This window comes from Caretta caretta, chromosome 4 (genome assembly GCF_965140235.1).
Source record: "Caretta caretta isolate rCarCar2 chromosome 4, rCarCar1.hap1, whole genome shotgun sequence".
In the NCBI taxonomy this organism is placed as follows: domain Eukaryota; kingdom Metazoa; phylum Chordata; order Testudines; family Cheloniidae; genus Caretta; species Caretta caretta.
The window spans coordinates 34,395,939-34,416,763 of record NC_134209.1 but is presented as its reverse complement, the minus strand read 5'-3'; the positions used below and the strand labels follow the sequence as shown (position 1 = coordinate 34,416,763).

Sequence of the window (20,825 nt, the reverse complement as noted above, 5' to 3'; positions counted from 1 at the left end):
GGCTCAGGACACCATCCCTGCCTATCCTAGCTAGTAGCCATTGATGGACCTATCCTCCATCAACTGATCTACTTCTTTTTTGAACCCTGTTATAGTTTTGGCCTTCACAACATCCTCTGGCAAAGAGTTCCTTCCACAAGTTGACTGTGCATTGTGTGAAAAAATATTTCCTTTTGCTTGTTTTAAACCTGCTGCCTATTAAGTTCATTGGGTGACCCTCTAGTTCTTGTGTTATGTGAAGGAGTAAATAACACTTCCTTAGTCAATTTTTCCACACCAGTCATGATTTTATAAACCTTTATCATATTCCCTCTTAGTGGTCTCTTTTCCAAGCTGAAAATCCCAGTCTTCTTAATCTTTCCTCACACGGAAGCTGTTCCAGACCCCTAATGATTTTTGTTGCCCTTTTCTGTATCTTTTTTGAGATGGGGTGATCACATCTGCACGCAGTATTCAAGATGCGGTCATATCATGCATTTATATAGAAGCAAAGTGATATTTTCTGTCTTATTAATCTCTTTCCTAATGATTCCCAAAATTCTGTTTGCCCTTTTACCTGCCGCTACTCATTGAGTGGATGTTTTCAGAGAACTAGCCACAATGATTCCAAGATGTCTTTACTGAGTGGCATTGGCTAATTTAGACCCCATCATTTAATATGTAAAGTTGGGATTATGTTTTCCAATGTGCATTACTTTGCATTTATCAACATTGAATTTCATCTGCCATTTTGTTGCCCAGTCACCCAGTTTTGAGAGATCCTTTTGTAGCTCTTTGCAGTCTGCCTGGGACTTAACTATCTTGAGTAGTTTTGTATCATCTGCAAATTTTGCCACCTCACCGTGTACCCATTTTTTCCAGATCATTTATGAGTATGTTGAACAGCACTGATCGCAGTACAGACCCCTAGGGGACACCACTATTTACCGCTCTCCATTCTGAAAACTGACCATTTATTCTATGGTCTAGATGAAGTTGTGATCTGATCTTCACACCTTGTATCTCCCAGCCCAGCCCAAAGATAAGATCCAGAGCATGTCAAACAGCAGGAGTGAAGCCAGCAAAAGTCCCAGTCCATTGGTGACACCATGAGGTACTGAACAAAAACTAAAGAATTATGGTTCCAGGTCATTTCAACATCCACACCAACAGCAAGTCTTGATGACTTCAGTGTCAAGGTCAAAAAGGGCTCAGCTCAGGGAAGGATGTAGGACATTAGGTTACTTCTACATCAGCAAGTGGGGGACACCACACAACGACTCCAAATATGGGGTGCGGTAGGGCCTACAAAAAGAATAACCAGATCTCTCTATCATCCAGATAACTTCACGTGAGCCACCAATGATAAGTGACCAAGTGGATGAAGGCCAGCAGCATTTTCTAGCCAGCTCTGGGAATCACGTGCTTAAGCATATTTTTAGATCACATAAGCACAGTACGGAAGCTTCTTTAAAACTCACCACATCAGTCAGGCCAACGTGCAATCCCTTCTCAGCAGAGGCCAGGGACAGAGCTCGTGATAGACCAACTCCCCTTTCACCTGAGGTGAAGGTCATGATCAAGCTCACAATGCAGCTGCCTAGCAATATTAGCAGTGGTACGCACGTACTGATGAATCACCAGACATACAGGCAAATCACCTTACTTCTCTCTCTCATCTGTAAAATGGTTATACTACTACTTACCTATGTGTCAGAGGTGTTATGAGGCTTAGTTAATGTTCATGAAGACCTCTCAGATGTTTAGCTGCATGATGCTAGAAGCTACTGAATTGCCCAACAGTAGTTGTCAGCTCACCTGCTAGCACTCCTGCCTATGGAGCACATGGGTCCCAGGTTAAAAACTACAGTAACATTTAAAATGAACACTTAGCAAGTCCAGGTACTGCGTCTAGTTTCTAGTCACTAATTAGCAAACCAAGGTAAGTGGTAGCCCTTAATTTGTAATTCTCTCACCTCTGTTCATTTAGGTTGAACACAAATATTTTATGAAGGCTTTTTGTGAAACTGGTTAGAAAAATTCAGACAATTTTTTTGGCGGAATTTGATTTATTGAAATCAAAATGTTTTGTAGAGATTATTTAATTTGAAGATTCTAACAGAACACTGCCCACCAGGCAGGTTTCAAAACCCAGCTACCGGGTTTCCTTTGGAAGCCTGCCCTATCTCCTGCCAGCTCATCAGCCCAGCTCCTCAGCAGCCTGGACCTTCCAGGCTCATGGCTCCCCAGCTGCCCACCTGGCAGGCTAATAGCAATGCAGGAGCCTGGAACCCCGGAGTCCCATCTCCCAAGCTTGCTAGCTCCTTGCCAGCTTGGGCTCCCAAAGTCCATGGTTCCAGGGCAGTCTGGCTCCATTCCCTTTTGGGGAAGGAAAAAAAAAAAAAAAAGTTTTTTTTTTCCTCCAAATCAGAACTAAACCAGATTTCTAAATTCAGTAGATTCCGCTTATCAGCAACCGCTCAGTTCCAAGAGAAAAGTTGCTGTTTTCCAGAAGTTGCCAATAAGCAGAAGATACTATTTTCAGGGGGATACATAGACATGAGTGTAGAACAATGATGCATTGTACAATGAATTGTTTATTAACTTTCAGTTTGATACAATGTTCTGAAGAAGAAAATCAAAGGTGACATACAGAAATGGATATATTGTATAGTGTACCACAATGCTTAGAGCAGATGTAGGAAATCTTAGGTTGCCATAGGTCACAAAGACTACAGTGGCACACAGTTCTATCATGACAAGCATTTAAAAAGCACCCACGAAAACTTACTATGTGTGTCTAACTGTAAATACAGTGCAGTTCAGCTTACAGTGTTCCTCATGTGTGTCACAGAGTAAAGCAGCACAAAATGTTACTGTATTTCATATACAAAAAACTTTAAGAACACCATTTGTCCAGTGTTATCTTCTTCATACAGTCTGCCACCTCCAATCGTAAATCCTTCTCAATTTTGCGTGCAGCCTCGTAACCACTCTCAAAGCCATGATTCTGGCATATTCTGCAGAAAACATCCACTGCCTGTAGCTGTTGTATAAGTGAAGGCTCCGCAGGTTCGTCGTCCCATCCACTGTCCACTTGTGCCTCAGCCTGTAGGCACCTGACAACCTCTACCGTCTCTACATTTAGCGTCAGTGAACTCACTTTCCATCTCCAAATGACTGTCAAACTCAACAATGGCCTCAAATTCCTTTGCTGTTTCAGTTCCTGACGGTCTAACATCGGCCAGCACATTAATGTCCACCAAGCCAGCATTTTCTGTTGTTCATACAAACCCTCCCTTTCTGAAGCAGTTTTGAACAGTCTTCAGGAGAACAGGAGCCCATGACTCCTTAGCGAGATGAAGTGCATCAGTGTTATTTTTTTGGCAACATCCACTACTCATAGATGCGGGTCAGCATAGAAAGAGGCCATGATGCGTGCATTAAGACAAGCATGGCAGTGACCTTTGAAGTTTTTAATGACCCCGATCTCCATCGGCTGCATGATGGAGCCTGTGTTCAGAGGCAAAAATTTTAACATGTGTGATAGCTCCACATTAATTGAATGAGCTGGGCAATTATCAATCAACAGGCAGACACAGCAGTCCTGTAGTTGCAACTCCCTGTTCCAGTTCTCTAAGCACTCTTCAAACAACACACTTGTCATCCAGGCATTGGCTGAACTTCTGTAGATCACGGGCACCTTTAAGTGGTCCTTAAGGAAACAACGAGGGCACTTGCTCTTTCCAATCACCTAAGAGACCCCTTTCTCTGTCCCATCCATGTTTGCACAACACAGCACCGTGATGAGGTCCGTAGCTTTTTTCCTTCCTGCAAGCCCTTCTTTAAGCATACCAAGCAGGCCTCTTTCAGGAAAGCCTCAGTAGAGGAGACTAGTCTCATCAGCACTGAAAATATCATGAGGCTGGAACTCCTCTCGAATGCTAGGTAAGGCATCCACCCTCCATTCATTAGCCACCAGATCAGCATCTTGATTCTTGCCAAGTTCCTTATGCTGAATGACATTGTGCTGGGCTTTCCACCGACAGAACCAGCGATCCGCAGGGTTGAACTCCTTTCACTGCTCTGCTGCCAGCTGACTCGCTTTCTGTTTCAACATCAGCCCAGAGTCGAGCATCTTGGCCAAGCTTATGCTGAAACCAGAGCCCCAGGGCTTCACCAGCATCAGTCTCCTTTCCATTGCCTTGATGCTTGCGGCCTCATTGTGCTGCTCCCATGCTCCTGTAAAATGTTACGGCTGTTCTTCAGAATGCATGAAACAACCAACTTTGAGACAACAAACTTCTCAGCTACTCAGATTTGCTTAGCACCAGGCTCACACAGGGCCTATAGAACCCGAATTTACTGATGAGAAATAGGTTGAGAAATTTGGAAGCCATGGCGAATACATACGTGCTCAGCTGTGCATGCTCAGAGCCAGGAATCTGATTACAGGTAGGACCTCTCCTCTAAAGAATTGTTAGTAAGCAGCATGCCTCTTGTTAATATTTGAATCTCATTAACATTGATGATGATAGGTGTGGATGTAATCGCTGGCAATATGTTGCCATTAGAAATTGGTAATAATCAAGATTGCTATTAAGCAGAATTTACTGTAACAAAATCCTCTGAAATGTAATTGCCTTTCTCCACCCAACTTTACTTTTAACAAAAGAATTCCTATCCTTGCTATACAATAGTCTAATGTCATCCTTTTGCCATGATACCGTGTTCTTTTCCAGGGTTTGGCCTGAAGATGGGATTGCAGAACTGTACATCAAATATATCAGATAAAAGACTGAATGGGTCACCTTCAGAATACAGCTCCTCTTTACGAGCTAAGGTTATCAACATTACCCAAAATTACCCAACTGTTCTAAGTTCCTTGTAAACATTTCCCCACAACACAACTAAATTGCCATTTTATTTTATATATATCACTGTCCTTCCTCAGAGAAATTATACAGAAAAACTTAAGCAATTTCTTGATGCTTAACTTAGGATCTGATGCGGCTGGACTCTGCACACCCAACAGCTTCCACTGACTTTTATGGGAACTGATGGTGTCGAGCACATCACAGGACCATGTCCTTAATTGTAGTTCCCTTTTTCCCATGACAAGACTGCAGTTGGCACTCGGATATAATTCAATACACATAGAATAATGAAGCATATAATCTCAAGAAAATAAAAGGGATCAAGAAATAACGAAAACATTAAGTCAGGAGTGTTGTCAGAGACAGGGAAGCAAAGCTATTAACTCCAATGATGAGAGGTGTGATTTCCTGAGATAAGGCACTAATTCAGGAAGCTCCTGATGTTCCCAAAGCCACCAGGGATCAATTTATTTTGTGGTTGTAAGACAGAAAGGATTACACTTACAGAATTCGTTTTTTGCTTTTTTGAAATTTGGTCACCACTGTCTTCAGAATTGTTTGTGGGTGATTGGTTTAGTTTCCTTTTTCGGGATGCAGCTTTAAAAATAAAAAAAAAGCAGAATTGAAAATTACATCAATTAGAAATTCATCCTAAAACAGCAGAATCATTCAAATCAACATTACAGAAGCTACCAATTATGTGAACTTTGAGAAATATCAGATTTAACAAATGTGAGAATTTGTGTAAACACACCCATCCTTGTAATACAAAACAGCATAGGAACCAATTATTTTTAGGCAATATAGAATTAATAGGATTTTTACAGCAGATGTTAAGCATCTGGGAGCAGAAGCAATCAAACATTCTATTCTAATATGGTGACAAATTTAAAAACCTATTCCCCTTTGAACTATACTTTTCATCTTTATTAACGTTAAGAGGGTGGAATCAAATACTGCATAAAATTTAACAATTTGCTATACAGGAACTGGAGGGGCAGGTCCAAGACTGGGAGTACGGCCAGTGCTGCCAGGCCGGGCCATGGTGGGGATGCTGAAACCGCCCAAGGAGTCCAAGCTGCTGGACAGAAAGCAGCGTGGCAAGTGGGTGCTGGACAGCCTCAACTCCAATCTGCTGCCCAGCCCGAGCTACTGGCTGCTGGCCATTAGTCCTGAGCACGCCACACCCCCAGGGCTGTCTGAGCCAGATTCCATGGGCCAGGCACCGCTGGTGAGTAGAGCCCTGCATGGTTGTATCTGCATCTGATTCACCATCCGCAAAAATGGTCCGCGCATATGAAGCAGATATCCGCAGATTTGCAGGGCTCTGTATATGAGAAACAGCGAAACTGACCACAAAGTGCTGTGAAATGTGCAAAGCAAACAGGATGGCAAAGAAAAAAAATTGTCTCTCTCAGGACCACCAGTTGGGTGTTATAAAAATAGCCTGTTCAAAATACTAAGATGACAGTGTTCCATGAATACAGAAAAGTTACATGATATCACTCAACAGCTATTTTGTATACAAAAGGAACAGAATGTTTCAAATACATTCCAAGTTTTTCTTCATAATATTTCTTGCATCTAATCAACAATTACCTTATTAATAAAGCAAAACTCAAACAGACTCCAGGTGAACAAAGAGTCCGTAAGCGTGCAATAGTGCATCAGTTTTATCAATGAAGAAGTTGCACCCCTTGAAAAAGTAAATCCTCAATAGTCGCTTGTACCTCCCTAGCAATCCCTGATGCCTGGAGCCTCAAGGATTTGCACATATAGATTGCTGTTGCCATAGCTTTAGACATTATGTCTGTCATGTCACGTGCCACCTGCAGAGATGCCTATGCACCATTAACCCTCTAATTGTGGAATTGAAATCATCCCTCTTATCCTCAGGGAGTTTGTCAATAATTCTTGCCAAGGAGTCCAAATTAATGAAGTTATTTTTAGGCAACAATATCTAGTAGTTTCCTATGTGCATTTGAAGGTTGGATGTTGAGTTTACCTTCCTAAGAAGTCTAATTCTCTTGGGCTCTTTATCCTTGGGGATGAATTTGAATCGGCCTTGGCAAAATCTTTCACTGGCTGTGGTGACAACCAGCCAGCCTAGTACAGATTATGAGAAAAATTGTTCAAATCCCTTGGAGGGTACACTATACCATTGGTCTGCTCTCTTTACAGTAACTCCTCACTTAAAGACATCCCGGTTAACGTTGTTTTGTTGCTGATCAATTAGGGAACATGCTCATTTAAAGTTGTGCAATGCTCCCTTATAACTTTGTTTGGCAGCCGCCTGTTTTGTTCATTGCTTGCAGGAAGAGCAGCCAGTTGGCAGCTAGCTGGTGGGGGCTTGGAACCAGCGTGGATCGGGCAAACCCCCTATCAGCTCCCCGCTCCCCTAAGTTCCCAGGGCAGCAACCACCCAGAAGGCTAGCAATTGCCAGCAGTTCAGCTGTCCCTCTCCCAACAGCCAGGTGCTGCTCCTACCCTCTGCCTTGAAGCTCCTCCCCGGAGCCTCCTGCTTGCTGTGCAGGGGAGGGAGGGAGGAAGAGGAGGACTCATGTCAGGGTGTCCCCCTCCCGCCTACTCTGGCCCCTGACTTACCCGTTCTCCATATAGAGCAGGGTTGGGACAGGACAGAGCTGAGGATGGAAAGAGCTTGTTGGTCACAGCTGCTGTCTCAACTTCCTGATTTTTTTTTTTTTAAAAGGCAATGTACTTAGAATTGGGTCAGCATACTTAAAGGGGCAATGCACATCTCTCTCCCCTCCTCTGCCTTCCCACACGGTGTGTGTTTCTGTCTGCCATGCGGTCTCCCCTCCCTCCATTCGTGCTGCCTTGTAGCGCCTGAAGCTACATTAGCAACAACATGTTAACCCCTGAGGGCTCAGCCGAACGAACGTTAATTCGTCATTTAGCAGTAAGACATTCCCTGGGAAATATTCCACCCTCTTCCTCCCTCTAATTTCACCACCTCAACCAAGCTTCACAATCATCATTGCTGTGTACAGTATTAAATTGTTTGTTTAAAAACTTATACTGTGTGTGTGTGGTATAATCATTTCCCCCTCATTCCAAATGTTCACGAGACTTTTCAGGAGCTCATGTGTAAGGTGGCTTTTGCTCTGGGTATTCAAGCTGAGGTGGTTCAGGAAATTTTCATAAACTTACTGATATCTTGCATTTATATATATATATATATAAGCGAATCCAATTTCCCCATAAGAATTAGTGTAAATAAGGGGGGGGTTAGGTACCAGGGAAATTTTTTTCACCAGACAAAAAACTATAGTTGGATTCGCTTAAAGTCGCATTTTTCAGGAACATAACTACAATGTTAAGCAAGGAGTTACTGTACTGCGGGAGTCAAAGTGGCTGGGGTCTACCTGAGAAGTTTGGCAGTATCTGCTAAAGTGTAATTAATAGATAGAGACACTCTTCCTTAATACAGCAGAATGCAAGATATCAGTAAGTTTATGAAAATTTCCTGAACCACCTCAGCTTGAATACCCAGAGCAAAAGCCACCTTACACATGAGCTCCTGAAAAGTCTCGTGAACATTTGGAATGAGGGGGAAATGATTCAGATACTATGGCCTCATCGGGACAGGACATTATCCATGCATAGGGGTTTGATGTTTTGCTTCTGTAATAGCTTCCTCTGGTTCTTGGGTCATGACTTTGCTCAGTCACTGAACAGAAAAGGGAGTCATAGAATGCCTTCCTGAAATAATGGATGCTCATGACCTCACAGAAGATGTCTCCCTACTGGATTCAGACCCTGAAAAAGAGAACAGACATTCCAGATGTAAAGGTGGAGCAGTATCAATCAGTGTAAAGAGCCATCTGGCTTGCCTAGTATGGGCGCAGGATCCGGACATTTCTGGAGCCGGCACCAAAGTCTGCAGTCGAGCCAAAAATTAACGATTGTGTCAATCCAGTACCAGGATATAAGTTGAGGTCAGCACTGAAAATGATATCGGGGCTGGCATCAAGGTTCTCAACTTCAACAGTGGAGAGTCCAGTATCAACAGATACAGGAAATCTTTGGCTACGACATAAGGGTTGGGAGTTCGTACTGAGAACCCCGAAGTATACACTGCTGTCAGAATGGGTGACAGAAAAGAAGTCACTGGAAAGGAAGTCAGTACAGCAGGTACCAACCAGTCTCAACAGTACTGACGAACGGGGCTCTGGAGTCAACGGTACCGATAAAGCATAGATAAGTTCACAGTACCAGGCAGCAGCAAATCAAATTTCTCACTCTAATCTCGGTACCGGAGGACTCAGAAGGCAACCTATCAGACAAGTGGCATTGCTACAGTGCTTGTGGATGTCTGAGAACCCCTTCTTTGGTCTCAATGCAGCCTTGAGTTCCAAAAACCTAGAAGTTTTAGGGACACTCCAGGATGGTCCAGGTGAAAGGGAACAGCTCTTTTCTGAAGAAGACTTGTGCGTCTGTATTCCCCTGAGGTGTGACGATAAAACAGACAGAAATGGAGCACTGCTTTTAAAACATGAACTCTGTCCCTTCTGACATGGTGTGGGTAAGAGGCTGGACATGCAGATTTTCTATGAGATTTTCCCTTCCTATACAACTCCCTGGACTTCTGAGTTCTCCTCTTCAATGATTTGCAGATGATTAACTTCTCTTTCACATATTCCAAGACAAATAAGGCATTTAGTAGTATGACTGACACCTGCATAACAGTCTCACAGGAAGGGCAATGTTTGAAGCCCAGGGATTCTGTGCTGAATCAACACCTCTGGGCTTCAGAAGAAGAGCAAACAAAAAGGACAAAGAAAAACTATTGTTATTCACACTAAACCTAACTAAGAGCTATTTACACAAGAATTTAGTGCTAAACCCTAAAAAGGAACCATAAGCTGGAGCTCCAATTCCCAGTGGGGAGGGGAAAGAGAGGTAAGAGGAACTGAAAGTGGGTTGGAGCAGCTCAACCCTCTACACCCTTGGCTGCATGCATGGGGATGCACTGGGGCACATGTGCTGCCCTGACAAGTACGAGTGACGACTGCATTGGTCACACACAGACCTACAGTGATATACAGATGTGAACAAGCACTCAAAAATACAAGGAGTTCAGTCAAACACACAAAAAAGAAAAGTGAACTGAATTCTATAAACCACTGATTCAATTTCATACTTCGTTTCCACGCTGTTTTTCAGGGTTGAACAAAGCACTCAAATAATCTAACTATACCTTTTCCATAAAATTTGAGAACTTATGTTTTTAATATTTCAATATTTAATTTTAATATTAAACAATTTAAACTGTTCCTACTACTTACAAATTGTTTAAATGAAGAAACTGGCTATGACTCAATTTCTGGCTATAAACATGAGTTCTGTCATTAGCCAGAGAGAATCTGAATAACCCAGGTAATTAAGAATTTTGCCTATTCTCTCTCACCCAATCAGCTGTAAACTTTCACAAAAAGAAAAAAAAATTACGTGTTGAGGCAGGAAAGCAGGTGTTCAGTGATGTCTCTTCTTCTAAAAACAGGCCCAAAGTCGGATGATTTATGCCATTGCATTCAGACATGCTAACTCCTGCCTAAATCATTTAAATAAGAGTAGCAGATGTCATTTTTGTCATAATTTTACTTCCTAGAACACCTGTTTCTGTGGGCTTGTAGGCAAGGACATGAAATTGCATTTTTGTATGAAAAAGTATGGCTATAAGGTAAAGCCCATATAGTAGAAATCAAACTTGGCATGAGCTCATAGCAAATATTTTGGTACGAACATTTTAAAAATGCGATACTGACTTATATAAAATTATTTTAACTTAAAATAAATTTGGAAATAATAATAATACCCACTTAATTTAGGATTAATTATCTTCCAGGTGGGACTTGACTTATTTCTTGAAACAGGTCTAGCTAAGCATTTCATCTCTAAGTTTTATCTTTCAATTACTCGCATCACAATTCTCATCCTCAGCATATCATACATATAATGGTAATTTCAAATGCTTTTTGGAGATCAGAAAGTATAAACTCGCTGTGCACTCAAACGTACACAACACAACAAAGAAAGTATTAAAACCATTTGATAGTACTAAGCATCTGTCATAGCTATACTATCAATAGATCAAAGTCTCAAGATGCATAGAGGATCATTGCACATAAATTACTTCCTAATGTAAGCAAGAACAGTGCATGGGAGAGATGAAAAAACTAGTTTCTCTTAGGGCATAGGGACACTGAGCTGTTGCTCTGCTAATGTCACACAACACCAACATTAAATCTTTATCATGAAAGACATCTTGATCATTTAAAGCAATTTCCAGACAATTAAACTGAAAGTGATCTTATTACAGATAACTTCTCACTTTCACACCTCCAGTCAGAGCCATCCCAAGGGGATGGGGAATCAGGGCGACTGTTCCGGGTCTCCCCCCCCCCATTTTAGGAGGCCCCGCATGGCAGTGCAATTGGCTGGCGCTGCATGGGCAGCAGGCGAACCACTGGCTGGGGAGGCTACTACCAGCCTTCCCCTTCCACCCAAGGGAGAGCACACCGGGATGGAGAGAGCACGGGAGCGCTTCTGCAGTCTCCCCAGCCCCGGGAAGGCGGGTGACGTGGCCTCAGCCCCCTGGAGCCCAGTGGTGCAGGGCCCGGGGGAAAGCATGCATGGGATCACTCTGGGCTGTTTGGGGAGGCACCGCCTCCCCCAGCCTCCCTACCCGCCCCCCGCGCAGTCAGTCCAGGAAGTGACATCACTTCCGCCCCAGGCCCCGCATCCCACTAGGGACGGCTCTGCCTCCAATTCATTAAGGACACTGGGTATAGGTCCTGCAGCTAGATGGAAACTGCATAACCAAAACCTGTTATTTCATCTCTTGTATTATTTGATCTTGACATTATTGTATTCTATTACCTCGATCTCACACAATTCAGGTTTTTGCATAAGCCACCAACCACCAATAAAACTAATACAATTTAATCCTGGGGAAAGGTTTGATTCTGGATTTATAGGGAGGACAAGAAGAAAGCCAAGAAGTAAGAGTGTCACATGTTTTCTGCTCTGTACCATTTCACATGCTGGGATTTTCCATCACGTTACTAGGCATCTCAAATACCCCATAAGGCAACATTAAGAAAAAAAAAAAAATCTCTCGGGCCTAAAGACAGAGTTTGTTAGAGCTTCCACAAATGTATGGAGATACGCAAGATGGCTAACAATTCTGACTTAATATTTCAAACACTCATCCTAAGCAAACAACCTTACTGGTTGAATTTACTCATGAAAAAGCCCTGAAGGAAATAACTTCTTCATGCTACTGCTCATAAAAGTTTATCTGAATCTAGAGAGGTTTATGCTGCTTCCCTGCATTCATTGTTAATGGCAAAAACTACTGAGCTAACACTCAACAGGTCCTTTGAGGAAAACTTTAAGACTTAATTCACAACAAACCATGAATATAATACTCTAAAAAGTACCAATCAATACGTAGGCATTTGTTTATTCAGAATTAGAATCCAGCCAACTGGATTTTAGTGGCCAACTTCACATGGGCCACTAAACCAGATAAAATGACTGTCAATATTGATCTGCGCTGGATTTGAACAGGATCGAGAGGTAAAAAGCTCTGGTACCCCATTGCAGTTTTCTTACATATGACATTAAAAAAAAGATCACTACCCCATAATTACTCAATCTGCAACTCCTGTTCTACAGAGAAGCCAGCAATCATGTATACAATTTTGGGTTCATAAATTAAAGCAACCTTGACCTACAGAAACCACCAAACTCTCCTTTTATTGTGAGAGCATGGAAAGAATCTAAAACAGTTTAAGTGAAGGGAAAAACTAAACGGTGTGAATATTTTTCCTCTTTGCATACATGTCTTGTTGGACTTCAATTTAAATATCCTCCCCTCAAGTTTGCTGCAATGTGAAAAATCTTCCTGAATAATGCACAATTGGTATAACGTACGAGTGGTAAAGGTTACTGCATACCTTCATCATTGAACTTCAAGCCAGCAGCTATTGCTTCATCCATTGTGCTTGTTGATTCTATCAACTAACAAGAGAAAAATTAAGTGATCAGTGACAAATTGAACAGAAAAAAGGTGCTAAGTAATGGCTGAAACTATTATTTCACCGTTTTACAACATTTATAGTAAAATCTAACCACAGTAACATGCAGTCATTAGCCAAGCCAATTAGAGGTGCCAGTTATTGCCTTGGAAGGACTGCAAAAATATGGACTGAAATACTGCTTTTCAGGAAGGCAATTTTCACTTATTGCACTTCTTGAATATTCTCAAGACATCAGTGTTCACTTAATTTCTTCAAAAACTTACCTTAGTTAAAATTACAGCGTTGGAAGCTTAAAATTCCATCAAGTTGTAAATATAAACATTCTCTATTTAGCAGTTTTATTACTTCGTGCTAAGTCTTTCATATCAGTTGACTTCCTGGATCATGTGCATAAATAGGGTATCTTGTGCTGCTCTCGGAGTTTACATGAATTCTTATTCCCAAATCTAGGAACAGACCCTTCTCCCTCCCGTTACATAACATCTTGCATTTCAGGCTCTCAGTATTTTTATAAACTTGTGAACTTCAACACCTCTAAAGTGTAGCATTAATTTCATAAGTGAAATAATTTGACAAAGGTCATAGAACGAGTCAGTGACATAGATGGAAACACAACGCAGGAGTCCATGTTCTCACCCCCAATTTTAATCATTACACAATGCCTCAGGTTGACTACAATAGGATAGCTATCTTAAGCAAGCACCACTCACCCTAGAATCATTCATTTCCTGAGGGCTTGGTAGGACGGGCTGTACGGGGTGACAAAAGGACTATTGTTTACAATGTCCAGAAGAATGTTGCACAGGTGCAAACAAAGGCAAAAATGAGCCCTGCCATTAGAATTTAGAAAATTCTGTTGATAGGGAACCAAAACAGAAGCACTCTTACTCTCTCATGACAATGCAGTCAATTCAGCTAACAGGCGTTCCAGTTAACAGCTAAAAAACTGTCACTTAAGTCAGCAGATATGATTGAACACAAATCAGGTAGCCGATTTACTGGGTAATTAAGTAATATTTAGTCATTTTTCTGACCCTTACTACACCGTGAAGTGCAATTCTTCCCTGAAAAGTGACACTAAAAACGGCACTTTGTATTTTCCAACCCAAATTTACTCAGTATACAAGTAACAAAGAAGATTTCTTACTACTAATCAGCGCCCTTCACAATGATCCTCTACACATTCACATTATTGAGAACATGCACTGACAGCTGAGCAGAGTGGCACTCTCAAGAAACAGTGCCAGTTGGAGCACCCACATACCTCAATACAACACCAATCCACTTGGAAAGATACTAGGCAGTGGGGACCAAGATAGGTTTCAGGAAGGACCCAGGAAGGCTATGGTGAAAGGAGAGACTCAATTTGGCTGACTTAAAAATGCCAAGGCTTTAAAAATTAAGCTAGCAGAGATTTATTCCCTGAAACTACACTAAAACAATAAAATGCAACCATATACAGGCATTAAAGTTCATTTTTGTTTTAGAGCTAAGTTTGAGTAAGAGCAGCCAGAAGTTCCAGGTTCATACACTAGCACATTTGGAAAGAACTAAGATGATTGAAGCCCCTTACCCCCTTTATAACACTGCCGCAAACATTTAGAGCTATGGGGTGGGGCTTGTGGGTACTCCAACAGGCACTGCTTCTACTACACTGGTTAGCATCTCGCTAACACTGGTAATGTGCAGAGGCCATTCAAAAAACTTCCACCTCTCCCCCTGTCCAAAAACCAGCTCTGAACACTCACTTTGACATCTGAAAGTCAAGATGGGTTCTTTCCTATCTACACATCGGTGACACCTATGACATTTTCAAATTAAGCCTTCACTACTTATTTAAGTTCTCAGAAAGGAAGCATAGCTCGGTGGTTAGCATGTTAATCTGGAACAAGAAATACACAGGTTTGATACCCTGATCCACCACAGTCTACTTGTGTGACCCTGAGAAAGTCATTTAGTTCACTTGTAAAGTGGGGAGAATATTTCCCTATCTCACAGGGGTACAATGAGGATAAATACAGTAAAGATGGAGAAGTGCTCACATACTATGGCAATGGGGGCCATATAGAAGTGCCATAGATACATGTGTGTGTAGCACCATTTAAATTGCACAGTTGTGACTGAGGTCTTAATCTGAGGAAAGTGGCACAGAATAAATTTCAGCTAAAGGAGGGTAGAGCTGTCAACCATTACATAGTATAGATGGGCTTAAATGCAAGCATCCATACTGTGACAACAGCAGCCAATAGGCATTAGGCAGGCCACCTGAGACTAATGAGAAATATCACAGATGTAGCTCTAAGTCAAAATGAATTGAAGCTGTATGGAAATTCTCCTTCATGAAGTCCCAAAGCAGTAGTCTAGGTTTCATTTTCATTGCAGAGAACTAAGGACTAGGACTATGGAAAAAAAAAAAAAAGATCTACGATAACGTGTGGGACTGAAGTCCATGCCTTTGACTATACTAGAAAAAAAAATTAAAAAAACCCAAAACTATATAGTGGCTGATGATCAGCAAACATCGGTTGCCTTACTCTGCCTGTCTAAATGGGGCTGAAGATCATTTTTACTGAGCGGGGAAAGGGCTAACCTCTGTTAAACAGGTGTTTCTTTCTGTAAGTTATTTAGCAAACAGTTTAGTCTCGTTTGCACGAACATGTTCTTAATATATTTAAATAAGAATGTAAAAGCTCTAAAGGGGGACTTTTTCGGAGTGTGGTAATTAAATTTTAAAATCTTATCAAATGGAAATATGGTTTTGTAAATAAGAATTAAGAAGTTCTTCCTCCATTCACATGGAAGGCACTAAAAAACACATATTGCCTTGGAAATAGGCTGCAAAACCAAACAGTATTACTTGTAATAATTCTTGGTCACTTCTTTGTGGAAAGAGTTCCTTCAGTGTTTGGAGTTTAGCGTCTCTGATGTCTTCCACCTCATCCATGTCTGGTGACTGGTCTGCATCATTTATATATGTAAATGTAGGTGGTACATCTTCAGCCTCTTCATCATCGGACTGTTCAGAGCTACCATATAAGGAAAAGAAATAAGACTTATTTCTACTTAGGAATTCTGTTTTAGCATCCCCATAATTTTTCAGTAAAAATGTAACACTACATAAGCTTATCTTCATCTAAAGTAGCGGTTCATGTATTACCATTCTTTGAAAGAAACTAGAAACAATTTAATAGAACTGAAACCACACATCACTGACAGCACAGTTTAACAACAGGAAACAGTTACCTTGAAAAAAGGCCTTCATTCACCATAAAGCAAAAAAATAGCACAACCCCAATTTTTTTGCAAGATACCTTTGAGTCTTGCAAGCTAATATCCAGCAGAGCAGTGGATCTGGTTGTATCTTAGTTATCATCTACTGTTCAAAACAAAATGAAGCATCAACAATTCACAGAAGTCTTCAGTACATTAGCCTAACAATACCAGTGAACCCATTTCTGATGTGGGGTAGGGCTGTTACCTATTGTGTCGCATAGCCAGCCAACAGAATGATTTACATCAATAGGTAACGTCACTATCTGTGTCTTGTCAGTACCATCAGAGTTAATCTATTTCCATTTATGAAAGAATGAAGGCATTATCTAAACTCAAATTCAGGCTCAAAAGGTCCAACATAAATTTTTCCCAGAGATAAGACGACCGAGTTTGTAAAGGCCCTGTCCACACTCTCAAGGAAGGATCAAATCCACATCCAAGCTGTGATCTAAATTACAAAATGAACCACGTGAAAAGACCTCCTTGCAATACTTTAAATTTATTAAAATGTGGCTCCATCTTGCAGTGTAGACAGAACCTAATTTTGGTTTTAACTATGTTCCTGAGATATACCAAAGCCTTGGATATATCCAAATCTATCAGGCTTACGCACAACTGGCAACCCTACAAAATGGAACCACATTTCAGTTTATGCTTAGTTTTGTAGCACAGGCAGGACCTAAATGGAAATTCCATACTTGACTGTCTTATTTAGCTAGTTTGTATTTAGCTTATGTAGCTAGATGCCTAGTTTCTGTTTCGCTGCACTAAAGTTTGCCTGACAGTTAAAAATGACATACTTATACAGAGAATAGCATCACAGCAACTTAATTTAGGTAAGTGTCTGCAGAGAGGTGGGGCAGAAGAGAGTAAAAACTCAAACTGTTGCTGTTTCCAACTGACTCCGGCTATATACTTTTCCATTAGACTTCAATATGTGAATAACCATCATGCTGAGAAAGTGTAATAAAATATCATCTGTAAAAGATGTGTGCAAAAGTTTGAGAAAATATTTTCATTTTTCATCAGATACTACCCTGTTCTTGCATACAACTAGTGCTTAGAAAACTAAGCAAGCCTAAAACACACCTGGCCAACAGCACAAAGCTGTAACAAAGCAAAAAATTCCTTTCTAACTTCAGCTAGGAATCAGTTTATGCCCTTAAGCAGGAGGATGAGTATCTCTTGTAATATTTAAATACAGTGATGGTGCAAATGATAGTTCTATTAATATATTTTAAATCCTTTTTGCTTCAGTACCCACAAGAAAAGAATATTTGTACTAAGTCCAAAGAAAAAAACAACAAAAATCATTTGAAAGGTTACATTTGCTAAATAAGGTGCTTACCAATCGTATCATGTATAAAATGCCAAGTACTTGACAAGAAGGTAATAAATCGTTAAGGACATCATAAATCTTACATTGCCCATATGATTGAGCATAAAGAAATGCATACTTAATCACAACATGGCAAGTTTAGTTCTGACCCATGAACTGGATTTTTTTAATATATTCTAGGCAACTCAGATAGTGACACCTACAGTTAAGGTTGCCTGACACTTTCCATTAGAAAAATTTTATTTTCAGTGGTTTATAACCTCACAAAAACTAATGGTGAAGGCTAAAATTTTCCATGCTAGGTGTCTGCTTCAAACTGACAATGTTATAAAAGTTTGAGCTAAAACAATTTAGCTGTCTCAGAGAACAAGATTAAGGAAAAAATACATTTTACCCACGTTAAAAAAAAATTAACAACCATTTTGCTGAAAAACTAACAGCAACATACATTGGAGCAGGGATTTGAAATTTGGCAAGGGTGGTTGAGGGGGGGATTGCTCAGGTGTCAGAATTACCATCCCTGTAAACATTCCCCCAATTTTGGCAAGTAAGATCCCTCTGGAAAAAAATTGCAGTTTGCTCAGTTAAGACTTCTTAGCATTTGACAGCTAAATTCTCTGAAGACTGTTTGCAAGAGCATGCTCCAACCTCAAGTAGTTCCCACATATCAACATGACTACATATGCTATCCCACAGCGCAACTGAGCATGCTCCCAACGCAGGAATTCAGGGGCTGAGCAGGACTTTCGCCACAATTGTAACTAGCAGGGGCCAATATGGCACCAGACACTGGAACAAAGAGAGAGCTTCTCTCCTGTGCTCTCAGTGGTCCCCATGCTGGCACGATGGCAGCTTGGAAAAGATCTATGTAGCCTCACTCAAATGCAGAGGCGTGAAGAACACAGAAGGAAGACATGCAGGAGAAAGGAATGTAGGGGGTAACCACCATATGTAACCTCTCCTTGAGAGAGTGTTTTGAGATGATGTAACAGAATACCCAGTTTCATTGCAAATGGAAAAGGCAGCAACAGAAGAGGAAGAAAACAGGCACCATTCTGTTCACCATTTGTTTTTTAAAATATTCTTGACCTACTTTTCAACAGCACTGAAAACCTAGCACTTTCCACTGACTGCAGTAGGACCCATGCAATGTAGTTGTAGCCATATCAGTCCCAAGATATCAGAGAAACAAGTTAAGTGAGGTAATATCTTTAATTGGACCAACTTCTATTAGTGAGAGAGACAAGCTTTCAAGGGACACAGAGCTCTTCAGGTCAGCTCTTCAGTAGTTAGCACATATTCTAAGGGACCATTCAAACCTCTGACTGCAGAGAGTATGTGCTAACTACTTACGCTAAACAATCAGTTCCCTATTGCCATTAGCTATAACCTTCAGAGTACCTTTCCCAGACCTGAAGAAGAGCTCTGTGTGGCTCAAAAGCTTGTCTCTCTCACCAACAGAAGTTGGTCCAATTAAAGATATCACTTCACCCACCTTGTCTCTACAATAAAACCCGTCATACATTCAACAATTCTGAAAGTCGAGCCATGTATGCATAACTATTTTTGTGCTGAACTCTCTTCACTATATAAAGTTTATTATATATTATGCCCTGAAGGAACACCTGACCATCTATCAACAGTGCTTCCTCAGGGGCAGAGGAACTGAAAAGCATTACGCAATTCTGAAGACTTCTGAAAGCTATAGTAAAGGAGTAATTTCCATTAACTTGAGGCCTCTGGTCATTCGACAATTTTGGCAAGACATGAGAACTAATCTGTCTATAAAACCGGGATGAAAGCAAGCAAGCTAAAGCAAAAGCCAATAGGTAAACACTTCAGCTAACCTTTTAAAACTGAATTTTGAGAAATCCTCTCGGTGGTGCTTGAATTCACTGACAATTGCCCATAATGTGATAAATACCAGAAGTATGATTGAAACTCATGTATTCTGGGATTTCTCCAGTGAACTAGGTAGTACTCAGAGGAAGACAACTCTTTAAAGAGGTGAAGCTTTTTGAGACAAAAGCTCAATACAGTCTGGTCAGTGGGGACATTCAAAACCAACATGGCATTTAGTCAGCACACATGAAATGCTTTTTTTTTTTTTTTTTGGAAAGTAGGACATTAAAATTCATGAACTCACAAATGAAGATAATGAATACTACAGAAGAGTGGTATGGTGAAGACTTACATTACAATCACCTCGCTCATGGGAACACTGTCTTGTTTTGTACTGGAACACTTTGGTGGTCCTTGATCCTCACTATCCGAAGACACATCAATAAATTGTATCCCTCTTAGATTCTTGAAAGACGGTAAATTCTTTGTCCTCTCTGCTTCTGGGGTTTCTGGGACACTGGAGTCTTCTGTACAAGCCATTTGGAGGATGGAGGAAAAGAATATAAATTCAAAATGTTTCATTGCAACTAAAGCCTCACCACAAAAGTTAGGATCTTTCATTAAAAAATATTGACTATTCAAATAAAGATCACACCATTATGTGTTCACGAGTCCCCAGAATCCATGGGTTTCCATCAGCAGACTTCTCATTTAAGTTCTCTAGTTGACCAAATTCCTGTGTTTGAATACCCAATAGCTTTAAACACAAAAGCCATTCAAAAACAGGAATATGGCTATTAAAGTGAACAACTGCTGGGTTACAAGCCAAATGTGTATAACCCACCTTGTGACACCTGTGACTTCACGGTTAGGCTGACCAATTACTTGACCAACTTGGTCTTGGATTTGCTGAGGCATACAGCAGACTTAAATTTCCACATGAACAATGACTCTGAATCAAACTCAAGATCTCTGGGCCACCCCAGACGTCATGTAACTATTCCAAGTGGCTTTTCACTCTACTCAAAAATGCCCAGACTACCTTAATTCTTGGGTTAGAAATTAAGTCCCTTTGATTTCAAAAGGAGCATGTGTAGAGAAATGCAGCTCTGAGCTCTGTTTTCCAGCTAAACAAATGGCTCCCTACATCTCCTTTCCTTCTAAAATCTTTAGTGGCATAAATCCAAGATGGGGTCAGAGAGAGTAGATCTCCACTCAAGCCAAGCTTTCCCCATGCCTCCAGTCAGTCCTTTTTACTCCTTCACTTGAGCGGATGATGGAAGTGGTGATTGGAGCACCACAGAATAGTATGTTTGAGATTTAAGGTATATTTGGTGAGGGTGGGTTCACTTACACTACAAGCACATCTGTAGTTTAGGCCGTGTCCACACCTGAGAGCTTACAGTGTTGGATCACATTAAAGAAGTTCTGTATCTATGATTAAAA

At 41.0% G+C, this 20,825-nt stretch overlaps 1 protein-coding gene across 6 annotated transcripts in view; it reads right to left on the bottom strand.

Annotated features, from left to right (window-relative positions):
* Positions 1-20,825, bottom strand: part of SMARCAD1 (SNF2 related chromatin remodeling ATPase with DExD box 1) — a 77,627-nt gene that overhangs the window by 42,294 nt on the left and 14,508 nt on the right. For 5 of the 6 annotated variants that reach the window (XM_048846821.2, XM_048846817.2, XM_048846820.2 and 2 more), the window contains exons 3-6: positions 19,732-19,906; positions 15,783-15,951; positions 12,842-12,905; positions 5,362-5,453 (exon numbers count right to left, since the gene is read on the bottom strand). In XM_048846821.2, the coding sequence (XP_048702778.2) occupies positions 5,362-5,453; positions 12,842-12,905; positions 15,783-15,951; positions 19,732-19,906 (500 nt within the window). The remainder of the gene's footprint in view (positions 1-5,361; positions 5,454-12,841; positions 12,906-15,782; positions 15,952-19,731; positions 19,907-20,825) is intronic. The other variant, XM_048846823.2, reaches the window with a different exon arrangement.